Raw genomic sequence first — 24,265 nt, forward strand, 5'->3', positions numbered from 1 at the left:
GGGTTAATTGTTTTATTAGTCTTTGAACTTTGACTCGATTTGCATTTGAGTACCTTAATTTCCAAAATAGTTCCGTGGTCCAACTTTAGTTTCGTTTGGATAAATGGTCCTGCTGTCAATTTTGTTAACTTTTTCTGTTAAATACAAGGGCAAAATGGTATTTTTATATTAAAACAAAAAAAAAATTAATAAAAAATCATATCTTTAAAATAACAATCAAATCAAATCAAATAAAAAACCAAAAAATAAAAATAAAGTTTTTGGGGAGTAGAAATCGGGATAGAGGGGGAGAGAGTTTAATTTTAATTTTTAAAAAATTTTTTATTCATATTTTAATTAATTTTGATACAATAATACCATTTTGCCCCTGCATTTAATAGAAAAGTTAACAAAATTAACGACATGGCCATTTGTCCAATGAAACTAAAGTTAAAGGACCACGATAATCATTTTAGAAATTGAGGTACTCAAATGCAAATCGGGTCTAAAGTTAGGGATTAATAAAACGATTAACCCTTGCACAAATTTATTTCAAATCCTAATTTTTTTGAATACATTTCCGTTTTTACCCAAGAGACGAGAGGATCAAAAGTAGTTTCTGTCCATGAGCAAAAATTCTTTGGCAGGTTTTTCAAATAACCATTTTACAGCCAAAAAAGGATGAAGCAAAATACTCTTAATCCACAAACAATGAGAGCCATGAGCAAAAAATCTAAAATTTATTGTTCTTTTCTTTTCCTATTCAACCTCTAGAAATAATTAATTATCTTCTAATCTATCTAATTGACCCGCCACGAATAGAGGATACAGTGCAAACACCAGCTGATGTTGTTAGCGGAATATCTCTATAGCAGGCCACTAGGTCAGTGTTAGTGTGCAGATCTACTTGCAAGGTCTCCCACACCTTCTTCTTGGGGTTCAACACCTCATCCGGCTCACCCACAAACCCTGGAAATGTAACTCTCTCGCCAACTTGAGCAGCTTTTGGCGGATCAACCAATTCAACCTGAGAGTGCACCCAACATTGAAGATCTCTTATCAGTAATTACATTAGTGTCTAATTGTCCATGTTTATTCATGACTAGCTGAACCATTGCACACAGATAAACTTAGTACATGCTTGAGAAAGGTTCTGAGAATGAAAGTGTTTGCAATAGCGTCCCCAAAAGCTAAGATTTCAAGAAACATGAATTACAAAGGCATAATTCTTCCTAACTGTGACAAATCACAAACAAACAGCAATAATTGCGACTCAAGTTTGATATTGCTAAATTTTTTTCCAACTGTCAAAACCACTACAGGACTTACGCAAAAACATATTATCACAATATTATCACATGATCTTATGCAGAATAGGCCAACATTGATAATTTTTGAAAAGAGAAACGTTTATTGCACGAAACAAAGCAGAAATTAACTCTTTTTACAGCAGCAATTTTACATAAAGCTGTGGCAAAAATATCCTCACAATATCCTAAATTCCTGAATATCCTCACCTAAACCCTAATATCCTCAAAATATTCTTAATAAACAATGTTAGAGACCACAAGTTAAAATTAGTTATCATCAAATTCATAATAGTAGACTTTGTTTCACTCAAAGGTTCTGATTAGCAAGAACACACAAGATGCAAACACTAATTAAAGGTACATGGGGCTGCTTACCGTGGTGTGGTCACTGTTCGAAGCAGCAAGAACCATTGCTTGTGATTTAATACCCCGCATGGTTGCTGGCTTCAGATTGCAAAGAACACAGACCTTCCGGTTCTGCCACAGAATAATTAATATGAAAAAACTAATGGATTAGAAGGTGGTCCCAAAAAGTACTGGAAATAATTCGAATTTTATTATTAAAAAAATCTGTAGACGCAAACACAAACCTGCATTTCTTCAATAGGTATATACTTGACAAGGCCACTCACGACTGTTCTAGTCTGTCCTTCACCAACATCAATCTCTTCTACATAAAGCGAATCAGCATCAGGATGCTTCTGAGCTTTAGTAATGAGGCCAACACGAATATCAAGTCTAGAAATGGAAATCTCTGCTTCAGCTGCAGATTTTGTGGCCTGTTGCTTTTTCTTTCCACTGTTGTCTGTTACAAAAATGGCTTATTAGAATAGATATACTTATGTAGTAACACTAACAACTAATAAATGGTATAGGATTCTTTTCAAGTATAAGTGCCCACAAAACATGAGCTTAGCTTATGAGGTAAACCCACATTTTAGGAGAACCTATGTATTTTTTTGGTTACCAGGAGAAGCTGTGTTTATGTAAAAATGAAGAAGTATGGGAAGTATTACTTATTAGTTAACTTTGCTAATGCTGCGAGCTTATGGGCCAAACTAACTAGATATAAGTACATTCTAACCTGAAACTTTCATTTTCTTGAGTTGTGCAGCCACCTTTACTGCTTCAGCTTCTTCCCTCTCCTTCCTATCCGCTTGACTTCCAGCAAACTTCTTCCTCAAGGATTCCACTTCTTCATCTTTCTGTATGCACGTGTAAACTTTCACTAAATGAGAATCTACAAACAGGAAAGTGATGCAGCAATGACATCATGGCAAACTAGAGAGTCCAGCATTGAAAACCAAAAACAAATTTTAAGTGCAGCCTACAAACTTATCCCAGAGATTAGGTTAATTTTCTTGCCACTCACTTAGAGATGCTAATAAACAAAGTATATAGACAAGACTACTATTTTAGTGCTTTAGGATCTTCCACCTATGCAATAGATAAGTTGAACTCAGTCAGATGTAAGTTGTATAGGAATTACTATTCACCACTGAGTCGCTATGACAGAAATTTTTTTTTTTTTTTTGGTTTTGGCTTCTAGCTGCAGCATCAGTGATGGTTGGTTGCTTCCGTTGATCCAGTTTTCTAGGCAACTTGAATTACATTATAGGATTTGCTTCATCATCAAGTATTACAAGGCAATATTTCCTTGTGAAGTTCTTGTAAAGCAAATGCACCATACAATCCTGGTGATATTGAATAATTGAGGTGCTGTTTGTTCAAGAGCTACTTGAAGTTCCCCCTACCCCATGCCCTTCTCTCATATTTTCTCTCGATAACCTTTCGTTTGCTGATAACATCAGGACTTTTCTCCACTATTTTGCTGCAATTCTCAGCCAGTGTTTCTTCTATTTCTTGTTTAGGGTTCCTCTCTCGTAAACACTATGCCATGACATACTGTGGCCACTTTGGCGATTCATATTCCCTTCATGCAGAATAATTGGAAATTACAAGTGTTCCATCACTTTAAATCCTATACGATCAGGTTGTTTCTTCCCACTCATCACTCATCAGTGTCAATACATCTATTCTGCAAATAATAACAAGAGTAACAAGAAACAAATAACGGTAAAAGACAGAGAAAGCAGAGACATACCAATTCCTTGAACAACGGCTCTGGTTTCCCGATCTTGTGACCAATAGGTACAATCTCCCAAGGCCGTCTTGCGCTAGCAATATCTCCTCTTATCATCATAAAGCGATATGTGCGTCTCAGGAGGCAAATCAAGCTGCTTAAATACCTTGAATGCAGTTAAAGGAAAAAAAATCTCAGCATGGATGATTATAGTAATATCACGTTATCACAAAAATATTTCAGAGTAACACAATCATCTGTGAAGAGAATTTATTACTTCAAGAGAAAATGATGGCATAAAGGGTTCCAACAAACAAGCAAGAAGATGCACTAGTCCGACTGAAGTTCTCATAACAACAGCACAACGAGGTTGGTCCTCCTTGTAAAGCTTCCAGAACTGGCTTTCCTGCATGGTAATGTAGATGGTGCAACTTAGCAGAAGTTGAATAATTGGTTTTGCATCCATTTACAAGCAATACACTTAAGAAAAGAACATATCCATAAACAAGTGTCACAAACAGAGATTGAAAACATGCTTACTTGCAGATATGCGTTCCCTTCACTAGAAATGCTCATTGCTGTTTTGAGTCCTTGCTTTAGTTTAACCTACACAAAATGCAGATAGGAATGTTATGCCAATGCAAGAGAAATGTGAAAAAGGAGGTGAGGGGGAGAAGCTTCCAATCATTTGCAACAAACTGTCATCTAAATATTAATCACCTTCTCCATTGATTCTATATATTGCTCCACATATTTACCAACTTTTTCAGCTAGTTTCTCTGTCAAAGGATCTGATTCTGCACTTGGAGCATCTGGAATAATGGAGCCATACCCTTGACCTGTACATGAAATTTATGAGTTTATTTGCTGCAAAAGTATCACATATACCATGCTTATTTTCTAAACCAGAAAACATGCATAAAAAAAGGTAAGGATACAATGAAAATAGAGCCACCTACTGATGCAATTTAATTGTCATCCAACTACCTCTGTGATATTACATGCATAATTGGTCTACATAGGAATGTATATACAACCTTGATATCGCAACGTTGCATTATCAAGAAATTGTGTCTACTGTATCAAGAATTTTTAACACAAACTTTGTCTCAAGAAAAAATATGAAACCAAGAGCAGTTTTTTTTTTCTTTTGTATTCAGGGAAAGGAGAGGGCGAGAGTTGAACTCCGGACATGAGTATGCACGTAAGTGCTTTACCACTGGAGTTATCACCACCAACAAAAGCATAAACGAACAAAGAGACCAAGAATTAACAATATAATAGTTCCAAATAACTTCCTCATGCTATTTATTTGTAAAAGACAAATCAGCTGACTGGTCAATACTTTCAGAAACAAAAGGCTGACAGACCTGAAGGTTTGGCAACAAAACTCAAAACTCGATTTATGAAATTGCCCAGATTATTCAGCAATTCGCTGTTCAGTTTTGCTTGCAAGTCAGCCCACGTAAATAATGTGTCTGATACCTGTTTCACCAAAAATCAAATCAAATCAAACGAGTAAACAAAGATACAGAGAGAGACGGATATGCATTACAAACTATCACAAACTCAAGAGGGAAGAAGGGAATCATCAAATTTACCTCAGGCCTGTTAGTTAGCAAGTAATATCTCCATACTTCAACAGGAATGTTTGTATCTTTTGCATTATTTCCAAAAACCCCTATGCCTTTGCTCTTAGAAAACTTTCCTGTAAAAACCATCAAAACTTAGATCACCTAGTACATAATGCACAAAGGTGAAAACTTTGAGCAAGTTAATTAATGGCCATAACATCCAAATTTAAATCATGCATAGTTAATGGTCATAACTTGATTGTGGCTAAATCATTTCTAGATAGTCAACCAACCTGCTTCATAGTTTAAGTACTCAGTAACACTAATAGTCTTCATCAAAGTCCAATTTTCACCAGTTCCAAGAAGTGTGGACGGAAACATGACCTAAAAGATAAATAAGTACACAGTTAAAATGAATTCTTTTTTCAATTCTGAACTAAGATAGGGCTACTTAGTAAATGCAACCACTCTACTGTACTCATTTGTGAGGTGTATTTAGAATAGGACACTTACTGTATGGAATGGCACATTATCCTTGCCCATAAACTGATACAACTCCACATTCTTAGGATTCTTCCACCATTGCTCCCAATCATCAGTGTAACATTTAGTAATTGAGACATATCCAATAGGAGCATCAAACCACACATAGAAAACCTGCCAATGGCAGAGTTAATTTTTTTTTAACAAACTTCGAAAATCATTAACAAATATTAGTAGAAATAGCATAATTTCAATTACATGCACTAACCTTGTCCTTGAAGTTATCATGTGGAACCGGAACCCCCCACTTTAGATCCCTGGTAATACATCGTTGTTTAAGCCCTTCTTTGAGCCATGCATTTGTTGCTTGAATGGCATTCTGGCTCCAGGACCCAGCCACTGATGTTCTATTTATGTACTCCTCCAATTTATCCTTGAGCGAAGGGAGTTCCAAAAACAAGTGGTTTGTATCACGAATTCTTGGAGTTGTCTTACAAACCTGCTTGCAATTGACAAAAATTAGAAATATATTGCCATTAAATATTGCATGTTTCCATCCATTAAATGTTGCATGTTTCCATCCATCAAATAAGGAATTCGGGACTCATTTTCATTTTGGAAACCTTACACACAGAAATTTCATGCTTTTCTTTCAATTGAGTTTACATGTACATAACATTCATACACACATGGGAATTTATACGAAAAAAAGATATGAAAGAAAATCTGTACCTTGCATTTAGGATCTTTTAGTTCTGTCGGATTCAAAAGCTTTCCACAGTTCTCACATTGATCTCCTCGTGCAGAACCATAGTCACAGCCTTGAGTTGGGCATGTCCCCTCCACGAGCCTATCGGCTAAGAACCGTTTGCATGTGTCACAGTAAAGCTGAATTACAGTAGTAAGTCAAGTTAAAATACATTACAGAAAACATTTTAGAAACACAATTCAATCGCAATGCATGAACATAAACATGCAAGCAAAGAATCACTAACTAAACCAAGAAATTAGGAAGCAATGGGGACAATTACAAGGCAGTGAATGTACCTGCTGCATTGTGTTCTCTGAAAGCCAACCGTTCTCCAACAGCTTCTTGAAAATATCTTGGCATACTTCCGTTTGCTGTGGTGTTGATGTGCGCCCAAATTTCTCAAAGCTTATATTAAACCACTCATAAACCTCCCTATGAATGGCATGATATCTACAACCACAACAATTTGAAATAAATTTCAACAAATCAAACACAACAAATAGAACTGAAATCTACCAAATTATATAAATTTCGTTGGAAATCTTACTTGTCACAGATCTCTTGGGGGCTACACTTCTCTTCCATAGCTTTGGTCTCTGTGGCCGTGCCATACTCATCAGTTCCGCATATGTACACGGTATTATACCCCCGAAGGCGGCAGTAGCGTGCAAAGACATCGGCACTCAACACACCTGGTGAACGAAACAGAAAAAGATAGAAATTTCAAGATTCTGTTTGGTTCTGAGAAAATTAGAAGGAAAACAGAATTAAGGAAACGATAAATACAGCCGATAATGTTGCCGAGGTGGGGGACGTTATTGACATAAGGCAAGGCGCTGGTGATGAGGATGTTTCGCTTGCCAGGGATGGGTAGTTTGGGGGCCTTCTGGGTCATTGTGAGGTCTCCCATGTCCAGCTCTCTCGTACAGTGGCTGAGCTAGAAGAAACAGGAGCTTAAAAATCTACAACTCATAAATATAACAAAAGTTCATCTCTTTCTAATATTTTGTTATGTTTCCTTAGTATTGAAAATAAAACAGAGCATATTACATTCATTATATATTCCCCTCACTGAGCAAACATGTATCCCTATATTTTAAGGAATAATCAAACGGGAAACCACATTGTTGACCAAAAACAAAAAGAGGAAACCACATTGACCAACAAAAAAAGGGAAACACGGGCTTTGGAGAGTGCTTGTATAAAAAAAACACTTATCTTCCTAGTCGCTTGTTGTAGGACGTTGAATTTTTTTCCTTTTTTTGGGATAATTACATTTTTGGTCACTGAGGATAGGCCCGAATTTACATTTGGTCACCGAAATTTTAATTTTCCGATTTTCATCATTGTAGTTGCAGTCGTTAACCAATCAAGTCAAATCCATTAATTCTATCAGTTTAAGTCTAAAAAATAAATTAAAAATTTAAAAAAGTAATTTTTTTTGGACTACGTTTTTGTTCTGGTTCCTTAGACGGTGACGGCAAATCCAGCGCAGCATCACACCTTCCTCATATCACCGACCTCTACCCAGCCAACTACCACCGCCACCACAGCAGCCCAGTCACAAAATTCAAAAGACTTCTCAACCCACCCAAATTCAAAGAGACGAAATCAAAATTAATTCCTATTGTTACAAAATTCAAAACCCAAATATTAAAAAAAAAATCACGTAATATAATGCCACCCAAAATCTATCCAAAGTCTTTTTGGACCAGACAAGTGGTTGAGGGGGGTGGGGGGATGAAGGTGGGTTGTGATGTGGAGGGGGAAGGTGGGCATCATCTTAGGTGTTATCGAATTCCATTGGAATAGGCATATTAGATGGAGATGGAGATAGAGATGGGAATTTCAGATTGAGTCAAAGAACACGAACCAGGCGTTGGCGTCGTCGTCGAAGATCATCACGTGGCGACCGCCTCCCTCTACATCCATATATTTACGACCGTCGAATTGGAGCGGAATTGATACAGAACACACAGAGAGGAGATGGCGGTGTAGGTGTTTCTGGGTTTTTTTTTTTTTGGACGAATGCTGGTTTTTTTAAAAAATTTTTTTTTTAAAACTTAACTGACGGAATTAATGAATTTGACTTGATTTGCTAATTACTGTAACGAAATTCAGAAAATTGAAATTTTGGTGGCCAAATGGCTTAATTGCTACAGTACACCTTGAAATATTGATTAATTCTTATTTTACTCCTTAAAGTTAAAGTGACCCACTTTGCTTCATTGACTAGAATTTGATGTTCCACAATGTCATCTACCTTCAATTCCATTCAAAAGTCCGTTAAGTTCGTTGACATGGCATGAGTGTTTTAGTAATTTTGTGAACCTAGGTTTTTTATTCACAAATTTGAGTGGGTAATGTGGCAAAGTGGAGCCCACCTCCATGTGATGGGGAAAATGGGCTAGAGGGGCACGAGTTGGGAAGAAGGGGAATGTGTATAGGGGCTGGGGTTCTATGGGAGTGAGGTAGAAAAAACCAGAGGGAGGAAGCGATGGGTTTGGGTGGGGCAATGGGTTTCTGGGTTCTGCGCATGGAGGGGTTGCAGGTGGGGGTTACAAGGACAGAGAAGGAAGGGGTGGATTTGGTGCGACTGGGGAGAAGGGATGGGTAGGATTTTTTTCTTCCTAAAAACTATTTTACGTTTGTATTTTAATTTTTTGAAGTAATTAAAAAATCTAGGTGCACAAAATTACTAAAACACTCATGCCACATCATCAAACTTAATGGACTTTTGATGGAGTTAACGGTAAGGGTAATGTGCAACATCAAACCGTGGTCAATGAGACAGTGGATCACTTTAACTTTAAGAGGGTAAAGTGAGAATGACTAATGTTTGCAAGTGCAAAGAATTAAACTAATTTAAATTCGGGCCTAACTCTAATGACCAAAAATGTAATTACCCCTTTTTTTAATAATAAAAAATCAATTCTTTCATGACCCACTAGCCAATTGCTTTGTATTTTATTTTATTTTTTAAATTTTATATTACTAATTCAATTTAAATTTAAGAAAGAAATGCCTCTAATTGTGTCTCATGAAAATTAGACCATGTTCTTGTTTTGTTTTTTATTTTAATTGTTTTAAAAAAAAATGTTGTTAATTTACTATATTACCCTCATTTAGTGAATATGTTCATTTCTTAATATTTTCTTTAACTAAGGGCATTTTCTTTTTAGTATTTTGAATGTTGGATCACGAGCCTCTACATTTAGGTCACATGCTTTACCCACATTTTGTTAAATTTAAGCCTTATAAGCTATCTAACCATTTAACGCACGACACAATCATCAATTTTTAAGTGAGTTTTTTTATTTTATTTTTTTACAAAACTAACGGCATTAATTTTTATGCATAAAATTTTTAAAAATATAAACTCGTTGGGCGGGTTTCGATTGAGTCCACGACCTTAATGGGGGAAGATTTCAGGAAAATTGAGAGCAAGTACGAAGATCCCCGAATTTTATAAATCTCCGATCATAAACAGGTCGGGGATGGGATTGTTATCCCCATCCCAAAACAGGCCCGATAAGTAGTTTTAAATATAATATAACAATGCATGATTATATTATAATATAATATATATTTAATTTTTTGAAATTGAATTGAGATTATTTTGAGTCAATGAGTTGAATTTTATAATTTAACTGAATGTAATTGAGTTTAATAATAATTTAATGTGAAAGAAAGTGTTATAATATACGATTTTTTTAAAATAATAAAAAATTGAAAATTCGAGGCGGGTTTGGGAGGTAGCCTCTCGAAAGAGATGGGAATGGTTGTTACTCTTTTCGCCGGCGGCCGACGGAAGGAACTTTGTCCTTCTTCTTTTGGATGCGGGGCGTGCCACCACCAAGCCCCAAAATTGGGCTTGAATGGAATGATAATAGATGGATGTGTTGCGCTTCTAACTTCTGAGCAAACGATTGATCGACCAAGCAAGGAACCTCTTCTTGGCCTAGATTCTTTCACTTTCTCGGGCTCGAGAATGGTTAGGTTTCGTACGGATGTTTTTGTGATTTTTATGGTTTATATAAAAATAATGCAATTAAACTAAATATGCGTATAAACGTAAAGACAAGATTTGAAATGCAATAAAATAAATCAAAGCGATAAATAAAGCGAGAATGAAATAAAAGCAATAAGAACAATAAGAACGAAAAGGAAATAAACTTGAAATTAAATTTAATCGAAGTGCGATAACAATTAAATGTAAAGGAATTGAAATAAACTTGAATTGAAACGACAAGAAATATAAATCTGAAACAAGAATTTAAACGACAAGGAAAATATAAACTTACGCTAGCAAAACGAAGAACTCACTACACTAGGTGCTTGAAAAATAAAATCCTAAGTCTAGGAAAAGAAAAGTGCGAGACGAAAGATAGGTTTGTTTGTCTGATGTTGTGTGTCTGATGTCTTCATGGAGCAAGGTTTATATAGGGCACTCGTCAGCCCATGGGCTAGCCATTGAATGGCCAAATGTCAACTCTTGTTTAAAAATCTTTCCTTTCGAAGCCCTCCTAAATCCGTGAGATTGCGTTGATATTCTGACAGGCTTGATTCTTCCTTGTTTTGGAACACTCGGAGTTACTATAAAAACTCCCTTGATTTCTTTCCTTGTGAGGCCCTCCGTCACGTGCACATTATCCTCCGAAAATCTAGAATAGGATGGGAAGGGCTTCAATTTTAAAAGCTGGTCGTGCCCAACAATTTCCTTAGTTTACACATATTTGTATACGTATACAAATAATTATATATATATTAGGTCAATAAGTTGGCAGCCGCATTCATCCCTTTTATGCCCAGCCGCATATTCATCCGGCCGCACTAAATTGTGTCCACTGCCTATTCATCACACCCGGCAAAGCATATTCATCACACCCGCCATCTTCCAATTCCGCTTTACGCCGCGCATCCTCCAATTCTGCCCGCCATAGCTTCTCCAATTCTGCCCGGCCGCTTACTGCCGGGCCGCAGCCTTCCACCCTGCCCGCCGCGCGGTCTTCCACTGCCGCCGCCTGCAGCTTCTCCACTCTGCCCGGCCGCAGTCTTCCAATTCTGCCCGGCCGCAGCTCTTCCACTGCCCGGCCTAGGTGGGTTTCCACCACCCCCAAAACAATGGTATTGCCATATTCGGTCTATTACCACCCCTATTTACACATGGCATAATAAATGACAATGCATCAATAGTAGCAAGAATTAATGTTGCAGCAGATTTATACAACACAAGTAAAAAAATTTCAAAAAGAGGAATGGTGCTACTTATATTGAAAAGTGTAGGCTCCATTAATTAGTTCTATAACATTTTGGGAGTATGTGAGAAAATTCCCTCATTTTCTCTAATTTTGGGGAAAAAATTTGAGTTTGCCAATGAAGTTTAGGCCAGTGGAAAAAAAACCCTTGACTTACAGATTAATGGTCTCATGTTCGAGCCCCATGACACCATGAAACCTTGACAGTGTGTGTGAGAAAACTGCCTCCCCCATATTGCTTTTTATAATTTTTTTTTTATATATAAAAAAAAGAAGTTTTGGACTACGTACACATAAAACTCAGCTTTCAAAGTGGGGCTCCAAATGCTTACAACTGCATGTAGGCTGTCTTGGTAGGTCCAGTCAGGTTTTCAGTCCGACTCGAATACTATCACCCAACTCTATTCACAATCCAGAATTTTGGCCCATTTCTATACATGCGTTGGGGTAGGATTTTGAATCCAAAACTTAAACTACTGGTTTGGCTAAGCAGTGTTGGACATGGTCCAAGAGGATAAAAAACCAATCTAATTTATCTCAAAAGAACCATTATTAGTCTATTTTAATTCAACCTGATGCATATTCTTTCCTCTCTTTTTTGTTGCCAAAGTTAGGAAAGGAAAAGGGGAAAACTCACACACACACATGTACCAATGGGACTTGAACTCATGACTCCTTGTGAGTACACCAAAAGCCTGAGCCAATCCAACTAACACCTTATTGATAACCTCTTGCAAACTCAAAATAGGAGAATATGCGAGAGATATAAAGCCATAAGGATTACATATAAAAAAAACAAGATATTATTTCTATATGACAATATTCAAAGCTACATAGTAAACAAATGTGAGTGAGAGACTAGAATATGAGTGAATCCAAGCCAAACAGATTTAACAAACTGCAATTTGCAATTTTCAATTATGAAGGAAAGTGCATGGCAAGTTATCAAGTCAGTCTATTTAACCTTTTTGTTTGTTTGGTTGTTTATTTATTATTTCTACATTGTTTAAAACTAGTGCTCATAACACTTTGCTTAGGTCCTCAATTTACTAATCGTTCCTTGCGTAGGTCCTCAATCACCTACTCTTTGTCTTTAACTAATTAACAATTCTTAATCCATTTGAATTCGGACACAAAAAAGGATTAAACAATGACTGCATTACTTACCATTCACCCGTCCTACCTAATTCAAATTGTTAAATGCAAATTGCAATATATAAGTCATGTACGTGTGAATGGGATTAATATTTCCTCAATTATTATTAGGGGCTCTATTATTATATAGTGTGAGTGAGGATTGAAACTTGAAGGAAGTTGTTCTTCGCATGTCCCACAACCACAAATATTCTTCATGGCCTGGCAATTCCCAAATCAATGCAATCTAAAGACAACAACGCCTCCATGATTGCATCTATAAAAATAAAAAGGGTTTGTCGCCACTGGGGTGGGGTGGTTGTGGTGGGTGGCGGTTGAGGTCAAGTGGGTGGCTGTTGCATTTTATCTTTTTCTTCAATTTTGAGTTTTTTTATTTATAAATAATTTGATTCAAAGTTAACAATGTTTTGTGGCATGTTAAGTGAGGACACATGTCAACAAAATAAAAAGGAAATAGGTGGGAACAGGAGAAATGGAAACAGGAAAATTGAACTCAATAGAAAGACGGGGAGAGATGGAAAGTGACGGAAGGAAGAAGAAGATGGGAAAAAAAAAATAAAAAAATGAAGGCGTTGGGAGAGATGAGATATGGGGAGAATAAAAATTACAAAAGAAAGAAAAAGAAGGGTTGGTTTGGGGGCATTTTCATATGCACATGCATGCTCTCACATTTTTTATTTTATAATATTTATTATTTGGAGTAACTATTACTAATTATATAAAGGGAAGGGAAAATAGCCTTGGTTAGTGAGAAAGATTTTATCCATATATTTTTATTAAATTACTATTGTAAATATTTTATTATGAGAAAGATTATCCTTTTATATTTTATTACATTATTACTATTCATGTGTCAGCTACAATAAAATTTATTATATTTAAATCATTAGACACAAATAATGGTGACTAATTTGGTTTAAGAGGGTTGATCACCCATAATTGTCACCAAAATATATTAGTTACTTAAAAAAATGTGACTATTGCTTCCTTTCGCAGAGGGAGAAATTTTTATATGCTCTGGGTACACCATGTAGTTGTTATATCATCTAATACACATAGGATATAAAAATTATTCTCCAACTTACCACATTACTTTTTATGACATGTGGCTAGCTGCATTGGAAATATTTCACATGTTCTATGTCAATTGGATGGTACATCACTCACGTAATTTACCCGGAACACCCATTAGAATAGACATGAGATGAGAGAGGGTTAGTGAGTGATGGTGTGCCAACAAAAGAATGGGGAGTTTAAGCAAGCAAAGTATAATTAGATGAGTGCATAAAGTGAAGTCTTATTAGTGAGTGTTCCACTTTAATGTCTTTTCTCTTTTTCCTTTTACTTTGTTATTCTTCTGTTCTGCTGCTTTGTCATTTGTGGCTTGGTGCTTTTGCTTTCTGGGGAAGAGATTATGAGAATGTGCGTATTAGGGCCCGTTCGGTATCATTTTCAAGGGCCATTTTCTGTTTTTGTTTTCTGTTTTCACGTGAAAACGTGTTCGGTGGGTTGTTTTGAGAAACAAGCTGAAATTGTTTTCTGAGAATGAAAATGAAAGTATGAGTAAATGTTGAAAACGCCAGAAAGTCGTTTTCATTTTCGGCGTTTTTGTTTTCAGTCTCTCCGAATCAAAGCCAACTCTCCTCCGTCACTTGAGCAAACAATCCAATCAAATTATATCCAAAACAATCAAATCTCCTCCTTCCAACCATAATCAGCCCCAAAACTTCTAGAAAAAAAAACTCATAATCACACAAATCTGCAACTAATAAAAACATGAATTTGATTTTTTTTTTTATAGTTTATCTTTAAAAAATAATAATAATACACACTTCTCAGCCAAAAAATTAAAAATAAATTTCATAATGTCAAAATAAGATTTTCGCAGCTTTAAAGCCTAGAGAATGTCACAAGGAGTTTCTAGGAATTTTTTGTGTATTTTTTAATTTTAGTGCATTTATTGTAAATTTTAGAAGTTTAATCAAATGGAAGTGATTGACACGAGGAAGCTACTGAAAGGCGCACCATCAATATTTCTAATGGGTGTCCTTCTACAACAGCGCCACGTGTCATTTCTTTGTATTATTTATTTTAAAAAATTCATAACAACTTAAATTAAAAATCAGAAAAATACACACCCAAAAAAAAAATACAAATTTATAAATAAACCCAATCCTAGACATGTATTTATAAAAATACCCAAGCACTATTTAAACATAGAAACACACCCAAAATCAATCCTAAAATCAACAATTGTATATTTTTTGGGTGTGTTTATAAATGGATTTTGAGTGTGTGTAATGATGAGTTTTTGGTGTGTTTATAAAGTGTTTTGGGTGTTGGATTTTTTTATAATTTCAGCCCCCATTTTGGGTGTTCTAGTGAAACTCCAAAAAAAAAAAAAGGTATGCTATCCTTACGACAAGGTCTTTGATTTTTGAGGTCTAAAATTATGATACCACAAAGAGTTCATGGTAATCATTGGATCAAAGAAACAAGAGTGTTAGGTTGTAGAAAATTAACTGAAGTTTTGGTTTGGTTGGAAACAAACTTGAATTGTTTTGTCACTTTGAGTTTTTGTAAGTCAAAATAAGATTTTTAAAGCTTTAGGGTGAAGAGAATATCATAAAGGAGTTTCTAAAAAATTTCGGTGTAATTTTTAGATTTTTAATATATTTATTATGAAATTTGGAAGTTAAATCATTTAAAAAAAGTATTTATTATGAGTTTTCATGCCAAAACTACCCTCATATTTTTACTAATAACACAAAAATACCCCTGCGTTTTGTGTGTGGTGTGCCTCCTCGCTGGGATTGGATTCATGCTGAAAGATCTGAAAATATTATAATGAATAATTGTTATTGAATGATTGTGCATAGGATGTATAGAGTAGACAAAGCAAATATATAAAGTTACATTGGATGCTCTAGCCTCTAGGAATAGAATATTTAAACCGTCAGTGGTTGTTTTTCACGCCTGATTAAAATATGAAAATGGTAGAGCCCAGCAAGACTTTTAAAGTCTCCTCCTGAGAGTTAAAGAAGCTCCTCTGCCTCTTTCTGCTTGCTATTGCTGTCTTGTATTGCAAATCTGCATTCATCATCTCCTTCTCCTTCTACCTACGAGAGAAGCTCTGTGCCTGTGCGTCTTCATCCATCTTCAGTCTCTTCTTCTCGTTTCTTAATTAATTAACTAGCATTAATATGATCTGCTGTTTGTCTTGCGCAGGGTTACATAAGGAAACTAAGATATGGCAGTAGAACCTGTGCTTACTTTCGCGACCGAGGGAATACTGACGAAGCTGACTTCCCTTGCTGCTGACGAAATCAGTCTTGCTTGGGGATTCAAAGCTGAACTAGGGAAGCTCAGTGAATCCTTATCCATCCTTCAAGATTTCTTAGGAGGTGCTGCTGAGAAGGCAAAAGATGGTGGCAGGCCAGTGGAAGGCTGGGTGAAGAAACTTAAAGGCATAGCTGATGAGGCTGATGATGTCTTTGAAGAAATCAACTATGAATTTCTCCGGAGACGAGTAGAACTGCATAACCATATGAGAAAAAAGGTGCTCAACTTCCTTTCTGCATCCAATCCCATTTTGTTTCGACAAAAAATGGCACACAGAATTAGAAAAATCAGCGCTTCTCTGGCGAAGCTCAAGAACGAAGCATCTTACATCGGATTAATTGCAAAGAAAAAAGATGCAACCCCTCAAAGAATTAGAGAGGACCGAGAAACCAACGCATTCATTGGTAAAGATGAAATCATCATTGGAAGGAAGAACGCTGTGTCAGAGATAGTTACAACATTGACCAGCTCCGACATGAATCAAGAAAATCTGTCGGTTATGGCAATCGCGGGAATGCCAGGACTGGGAAAGACAACTTTGGCCAAGTCAGTGTACAATGATAATTCAGTAACAGGGTATTTTGAAAAAGGATATGGGTGTGTGTGTCTGATCCTTTTAACATCAATGTGATTTTGATCTGCATGTTAGAATCTCTTAACCCATCAAAAGCCACTGTAAGAGAAAATCAAGATGCAATGCTTAAATACATTGAAGAAGAGTTGAGAGAGAAAATATACTTGCTGGTACTTGATGATGTTTGGAATGAAGATTCGGAGAAATGGGAACGTTTGATGAGCCATTTGTCAAAGTTGAATTCTGCTCCAGGAAGCAAAATTATTGTCACTACCCGCAGTGACAAAGTTGCATCAATCACAGAAACACTTCCGCGGCCTAAATTGGACCTTCTATCAACAGATGAATGCTGGTCCATATTGAAACGTGCAGCTTGCTCAGATGGTAGAAATTGTGAAGGTTTAGAGACAATTGGACGGGAGATTGCTAAAAATTGTGAAGGTCTACCATTGACGGCACAGGTACACGTACTATATATTATACATACATATATATATTTTTTATACAAGCATTGCTTACATCAAGCATTTTTATTTAGGCTTTAGATTATTGGATGATTTTTGGGAATTTAGGGATCATATCACGAATGAGTTATTTTGAATTGCATTAATGAATTTTCATGTAGAAAGAAATAACAAGATCTGAAGGAAGAGAAAGAAGATTGTCGATTTCTCTTTTTGTTTCATGTCATCATGTCATGCCCATTCTCCACAATCTCTTTCTTCATAATCACTTTATTAAATAGAAATTAACAAAGATGCTTCATAAGACATTTGCACTAGTACCCTACCGGATTGATCACCGTGGCCCTCCCAGGGATGTCTCCAACCTTAATTAACCTCAATATTGATATATGTAAATTGCCAAACCTCAAATTCACGAAAATATTGCTCATTGGTGTGGTGATTCGCTAAAAACCTTGCTTCTAGTAATTAATTTTAATTTACCTAACAAATATAAAATTAGGGGTTAAAAATGTTTTTCATCATTGGGTTTTGTATGAAATTTCAAAATGGTTACTCAGAAAAAAGAAAAAAAATTGTAGCCAATTTTGTCACTGTGATTTACAAATTTACAAATTATAGATATTCTATCAATTTGCTATTAAAAGATATTAAACTATTAAAAAATCATCTGTCGGTCAACAACAATACAAGAGATTCTAAAACAAGTATTAAAAAGTGCTAAAAATAATAAATGAAAAAAATCCAAATCCCATCGAAACCACCTTCTTTTTTTAGATTATTGTACGACAAAACATTCAATCTCGCATCCAATTTTTCATTTTTAATTTTTTTTTTATGCATAGGCTACCTATATTATATACAATAAAATTTTCATATGCATTTACGGCCTGGGGACTATTAACAAAAGGGATTTAAAAAGGATTTTATTTTACTTTTTGTCTCAGAAAATAAGGGATTTAAAAGGGAGAATCTGTTCAGTGCTAAACATAAGGGGGTTATGGCATGGGATTGTTATTAAAATCATTATTAATGGATAATTTTGCCGTTCAATTCAAATTTTGGGTTTTACTTAGAAGTATGTGGGTTTTTGTCTAGACTATTTTAGTTGCAAGGCGCTATATCTGAATGACTCTTCTTTAAATAGCTAATTATTTTATCTACTAATTATTTGATAGTAATTCTCTAATCCATTACCAGGTTTTGGGAGGCATTTTGCGCTCTAAAAAGACTCCTGCTGAATGGTCCGAAGTCAAAGACAACAGAATATGGGACTTACCAAAGACAGAAGATAGAATCATGTCAGTCTTGAAGTTGAGTTTTGATAATTTGGAATCACCAGCACTGAAGCAATGTTTTTCATATTGCTCGGCGTTCATGAAAGATGAGGAGATGAAACGAGATGACTTGATTCAACTTTGGATGGCTCAAGGATTCCTCCATCCTCCTGAAAAAAGTAATCTAGAGATGGAGGATATAGGTAATTAATATTTTGATATTCTATTCCAAAGATCCTTATTTCAAGATGCTAGACTGGATGATGATGGCATTGTTTTTCAATGCAAGATGCACGATCTCATACATGATCTTGCAGAACGTGTATCCGAAACTGGAAGCATGATGCGAGACTTCCACAAGGATGAAGATGTTGCAACTCCCATTATAGAAAGAATTCCAGAAGGAAGTAGTGGGAAATTGAGATCACTGTTTTCGAATGCTGAAGCACTACCTGGAAACATGCTGCCATGGTTTAAAGCTTTACGTGTCTTGAAATTATATGAGGCATATATTGAGGAGCTTCCAAGTTCAATTGAAGAGCTGAAACACTTGAGATATCTTGACATTTCCTGTACAAAAATCAAAAGACTCCCAAATTCTATTGGCAAGCTGTATAACCTACAGACATTAAGAGCAACATACTGCAATCTTGAAGAATTTCCAAAAGACGTGCAAAACTTGATCAACTTGAGACATGTTTATTGTGATGAGGAAACGAAATTTCCAGCTGGAGTATTAGGGAGATTAACTAGCCTTCGAAAATTACCTTATGAGGATTATGAGGTGAAGGGTAGGGAAATTGAGGAGCTGGCTGCCTTGAATCAATTGAAGGGTAAATTGAATATTTGTAAATTGGAAGATGTAAGGAATGGAGATGAGGCAAGGATAGCTAAATTAAAGGATAAGAAAAACGTACGCAGCTTGATATTTACCTGGTCAATAACCAACAATAATAATGATGCAGATGTACTAGAAGGCCTCCAGCCACATTTTGAGAATAATAATGATGATGATGTACTAGAAGGCCTCCAGCCGCATTCTGAGTTGGAAAGGCTAAAGATTAAATATTTCATGGGTACTAAATTTCCATCATGGATGATTAAGCTTCGCAATTTAAAGCAGATTGAGCTTAAGGGGTGCAACAGATGTGAAAAAGTCCCAACACTCGGCCATCTACCTCATCTTACAGTTGTTCGGATTAAAGGACTGGATAATCTAAAATGTGTTGGAGAAGAGATTTATGGAAATGACATATTTCCAGCACTGAAAGAATTACACATTCATAATTGCAAGGAACTAATTGAATGGATGGAAGCACCAGAACAAGCCATAGTGTTTCCTCGCCTGGAGAAGCTGGAGATGAGGCGTTGTCCCAAATTGAGAAAGGCTCCCAGTCGTCTTCCATGTCCGAAGGAGTTGGAGATACAAGGTAATATGGAACATATGGAGATAAGATGTGAGAAGTTAAAGATAAGATGTGAGAAGTTAACTTGTATTGCCCACTATATCTTTGGTTGTTGTGCATCTCTTCGAAAGTTGGCTGTATTCTTTTGCCCTAGTCTACAATCTATTTCGAATTTGCATAGCTTCACATCTCTTCGTGAATTGAGCATTGAACATTGTGAGAGATTAGAAAGTTTGGTGAGCAGTGGGCCCGTCTCTATTGTGGAGTTGCTGACTATAAAAGGTTGTAGTGGTCTACAATCTATTCCAGATTTGAACCTCTTCCCATCCCTCCTTAAATTGACCATTAAAAATTGTGAGAGATTAGAGAGTTTGGTGAGCAGTGTGCCCGTTTCTGTTGTGGAGTTGTTGACTATAAAAGGTTGTAGTGGTCTACAATCTATTCCAGATTTGAACCTCTTCCCATCCCTCCTTAAATTGAACATTAAAAATTGTGAGAGATTAGATAGTTTGGTGAGCAGTGGGCCCGTCTCTGTTGTGGAGTTTATAATAAGAAATGCCCCTAATTTAGAGAGTCTTCCAAGTTTAGACAACCTCACATCTCTCTCTGAGTTGGTGATTGTTAATTGTGGGAAATTAAAATATCTGCCCACAGGGCTACACTGCTGCGCCAGTTTGATAAGATTGGAACTTGGTAGCTTCTGGGAGGAGCTCGATTCCTTCCCTTATTTCCATCTTGAAACTGGATCATCACAACTTCAAACATTAATTTTGACCGGGTGGCCCAAGCTCAAGTCTCTGCCTCAACAAATTCAAGACTTCACTTCTCTAAAATATTTGTGGATAGAGTGTTTCGATGGAGTGGAGGCTCTTGAGGATTGGTTGGGTGACCTTACATCCCTTGAGAATCTAGATATTTGGAGTTGCAAGAATCTCAAGTGTCTACCCAGTGTCGAAGCTATGCAACGCCTCACCGAATTACGATGGCTAAAAATTAGGGAATGTCCCCTTCTGAAGGAAAGATGCACCAAGGACAACGGCCCAGAGTGGCCCAAGATTTCTCACATTCCACATATCTGCAGTAATTTCTTCTTTCCTGAAATCAAAATTCCTTTTCATTCTTACCTTTCGGTTTAACTAGAGTTTATTCATTCTGAATAATTTCTGAAAGGAATAAGACTTGTTTATCCTTTTCCTTTTTCTTGTCAGTTGATGACAGATTGACGCTCCAACTTTGACAGTGAAGAAATGTAAGCTTTTCAAACTCCCACTCCCACTTGTCTTCTAATGGGCTCGTCTCTTATTTCCAATATAATCTTCTCTTTTATGGGGAAAGACTTCAAAGGAAGCCGTAAGATGTTTTTTAATTGCTGATTTTATAAAGAATTGCGGAAAGTATCAAGGATATATTCAAAATACTCTGTTAGTGGGATTTCTATACTATGTTTGATTAGAATTACAATTATAGGTATTTATCACTCCATGATTGGTATTTATTTATGCATATAAATATTTTCTTAGGCATGTTGTTTGTCATTGAGCAGGTACCCTTTCATTGGAAGGCAATGCTTCTCGGTATTTGTGGATTCTTTATCACCACTTGTTTAGAGGTAATGTGTCTAGTCTGAGTAAATATTCTTGTGCATTGTTAATTTCAGTATTTCTGTTATTTGAAGTTGATAAGGCTGAGCATTTTCGCGTTTTTTTTTTCAGGGCCTGAGGGCTTGGATAGGGAGAGATTGATATAGAGCGGATTTTATTTGCATCGTAACAACTTAATTGAAACAGAACAAAGAAGGAAATTAAGGAATGCTCTCTCTGTTCAGATTTTGAACCTACATTTTTTAGCATATTCATCATCTCCAAGGACAAAAAATGAAGTGGAGTGGAGTTCATTGTTTCTTTGAATGCTGTGATAACCGGTGACAAATATTTACGTCCTAAGCATCAGTTTCAGTACCACTGTGTGTATAACTTTTGTTGGTTGGCATGTCAACCCATTTCTTGTCTGTAATTGATATAACCTTCAAGTAATTTGAAACATACTGGATTTAATGTGGGATCATGGAGATTTTCTCGATTAGTAGTGTAGGATTTAATTTGAATCTTGAAAGTGTTGAACTGTTGTCATTTTTCTTGTTCGATGAGAGCAGAGAGGCCCCCTTCCCTGTTCCTAGAGTATTTACCAAGTCTTTCTTAATGGACCGTCGAGTAGTTGCAGTATCACAGGAATCAGGTAAAACAATCTTCTATTACAATTTATAGATGATAGTTGCAAGCTTTGTTGTACTACGATATGTTGAAAGTTGGAATTTATTTTGTATATTTTTTTGCTAAGTTGTTTTGGTGTTATATTTGACCTATAGGCAGAGTTGGGATTCAGGTAGAAACTCATGCCTGCGTCGTGCCATGCACCTTCATGTTTCCGTCGCAACAAATCTTGCTTTGAATCTTGTGGCCCGAATCTAGTACTTTTCAACTGTTGCGGTCTGGAATCAAGTACTTTCTGCATGAACAAATGTTATGTTATTTTTTTACTTTTTCTAGAATTGAAAGTGGTATTTTTGTTTTTGCCTTTTGGGGGTTTTGAGGCGAGCTGATAGAGTGAGAAGGGCATGGATGAGAGGGACGAAGTTATGATATGGATTGAATATGCCTAGGGGCCGTGAAATGTGCTAACTTTTTTGTTGTTGTTGTTGTTGTTGTTGTTGTTGTTGTGGGCAAGGGGAAATGTACTAACTTTCAAAGGCAAATTGGAAACATTTAAGGGGAGGAACCTACCTTTCATCCTGGGCTAGATTTTGGTGGAAAAATCTGTTTTATCACGAAATATGCTACAAACTATCATGTTCTTTTCTCTATGGATTGGAGGGTTTACTAGAGAAGTTGACGAACCTACCTTTCATGTATTGAAAAACTGTGTATTTGTATTTGTAGTTATGGATATCTGAAGTATCTAGCTGCACATTGGAAACTGTAGAACACCTCAACAAAGGGAGACGCCCGAGTAGCCCAAGATTTCTCATATTCCAAGGGTCAATTGTAAGCTTCTTTCTGGGAAAATCTGTAATTTGTGTTTGCTTTTATTTTAAGGTGCAATTTTCCGTGGTAAAAAGGACCAAGGAGTTAGGTTTTAGGCAAACATTGTCAATTGATCCTGCGTTGCAATAATATACTTAACTGATTAGTCTGTTTGGTTTGTAATAGGCAAAGACTTTCATGGGTTTATAGAAGAACAAAATTACATTAAGTACAAGTGGTGCCCAAGAACATTTTAAAAGCATAATACAATTTAAAGATTTTCATGGAAAATTAGGTTCAGTTGTGAAAGGTAAATTGATACCTACTTACACACAGAACAGGGGAGGACAATTCAGCTCTTGCATGATGTTTATACCTGTATGTTTTATTATATATAGTTGCAAAGCAAATGTAGGTGTTTATGGTGTCCATAGATAGGCAATGCTTCTTTTTATCTGTTTGAGGTAATATGCGGTTGATGTGGAAGCAATTCTAATTTTTTCTGTCAAATGTAGCGCTTCGAGGTAATAAGGGTGACAGTGTGATCCCTAATATTTCATTGTCTTTCTTGACAGTTTCTTCTAATTAAGTTATGAAATTATTTGAAATACATATGAAATAAGGTGTTTCAAGTATAGAATCGGATAATATTTCACTTCCGATGTACCGATCCACATAATGTTTAATTTATACTCAATCTTTTATGTATGTGACTACTTATGTGACAGTATTTGATAGTTCAAAAATATGCAAAAACTAAAATGACCATGATGACATTTGCTCATTTGGTCTACACACTTTGTTGTAAAACGCTATGGATTAAAATATTATGACATTTGCTCATTTGCCCACTCCTTGCACTGCATCCGTCCCAAAAGTAATAGAGCCTGCTCACACTCCCCTTGCATCACGCATTTATTTCTGGCAATTAACCAAATAACCCAGCATGTATAAACGCAAACAAAACCAATTCGTGTTCAGATAGTGCAGACAGGCATAGCCTAATCCTGAGAAAGTGCGACAAAGAATCAACAAAAAAACCCTTATCTCGTCTAGCAAATGGATTTGGTAACTCTAATTCAAAAATAGGGAACAAAAAACAAAAATTCAAATAGGTAGGCTTCGTGTGTCAGTTTCATTTTAAATTTCGTAAAATAAAGAAAGAAGAACATACTATTTTTTATTTATTTTGTCAATTGAATTTATTTTCAACTCAATAGATTCATACTTGAAATCTTTTCCAAAATTAAAAAGAAAATATCACTACACTAATTAATATATATCTATTTAATTATCTAAAAAGCTGGTTAAAAAAATTGTGGTGTGGACCAATTTTTAACATTTGTCCAAGATTGCAATTTGGAACAGACAAGGACCCTATTTTCGATAGGATAATGCTAGGCTTACCGCATTTTTATATCACATTGTGTACCACTTTTTAATAGAGGTGGAGCTCACCAATACAATGGGGCCCACATCTATTAGAGAAGTGGTACACAATATAGTATAAAAATGTGATAAGCCTAACAATTTCCTTTTCGATAACAAGTTGGAAGGACTTATAATAGTAAGAACTTTTTTTAATAAAA

At 35.9% G+C, this 24,265-nt stretch overlaps 1 protein-coding gene and 1 pseudogene across 2 annotated transcripts; one reads left to right on the forward strand and one right to left on the reverse strand.

The window, feature by feature from the left end:
- Nucleotides 1-579: 579 nt before the first annotated feature.
- On the reverse strand, nt 580-8,247 carry LOC103322759 (putative methionine--tRNA ligase; annotated as a pseudogene). The gene is made up of 18 exons (XR_016124632.1): nt 8,054-8,247; nt 6,967-7,112; nt 6,728-6,872; nt 6,477-6,630; nt 6,162-6,317; nt 5,698-5,928; nt 5,460-5,603; nt 5,240-5,330; nt 4,974-5,080; nt 4,743-4,857; nt 4,093-4,211; nt 3,913-3,978; nt 3,650-3,778; nt 3,394-3,538; nt 2,374-2,494; nt 1,880-2,094; nt 1,665-1,766; nt 580-1,006 (listed from the first exon to the last, which is right to left on the reverse strand). The product of XR_016124632.1 is annotated as a putative methionine--tRNA ligase (transcript).
- A 7,353-nt stretch (nt 8,248-15,600) lies between these two features.
- Nucleotides 15,601-22,905, forward strand: LOC103322775 (putative disease resistance protein RGA3). Its single transcript, XM_089047169.1, is given in 7 exon segments — nt 15,601-15,734; nt 15,822-16,525; nt 16,528-16,970; nt 18,174-20,736; nt 20,865-20,905; nt 21,200-21,265; nt 21,369-22,905. Coding segments are annotated over 4 exon segments (3,717 nt in total). The 5' UTR covers nt 15,601-15,734; nt 15,822-15,843; the 3' UTR covers nt 20,894-20,905; nt 21,200-21,265; nt 21,369-22,905.
- Nucleotides 22,906-24,265: the final 1,360 nt, after the last annotated feature.

Source organism: Prunus mume, linkage group LG2 (assembly GCF_029339155.1).
Source record: "Prunus mume cultivar Tortuosa linkage group LG2, ASM2933915v1, whole genome shotgun sequence".
NCBI lineage: Eukaryota > Viridiplantae > Streptophyta > Magnoliopsida > Rosales > Rosaceae > Prunus > Prunus mume.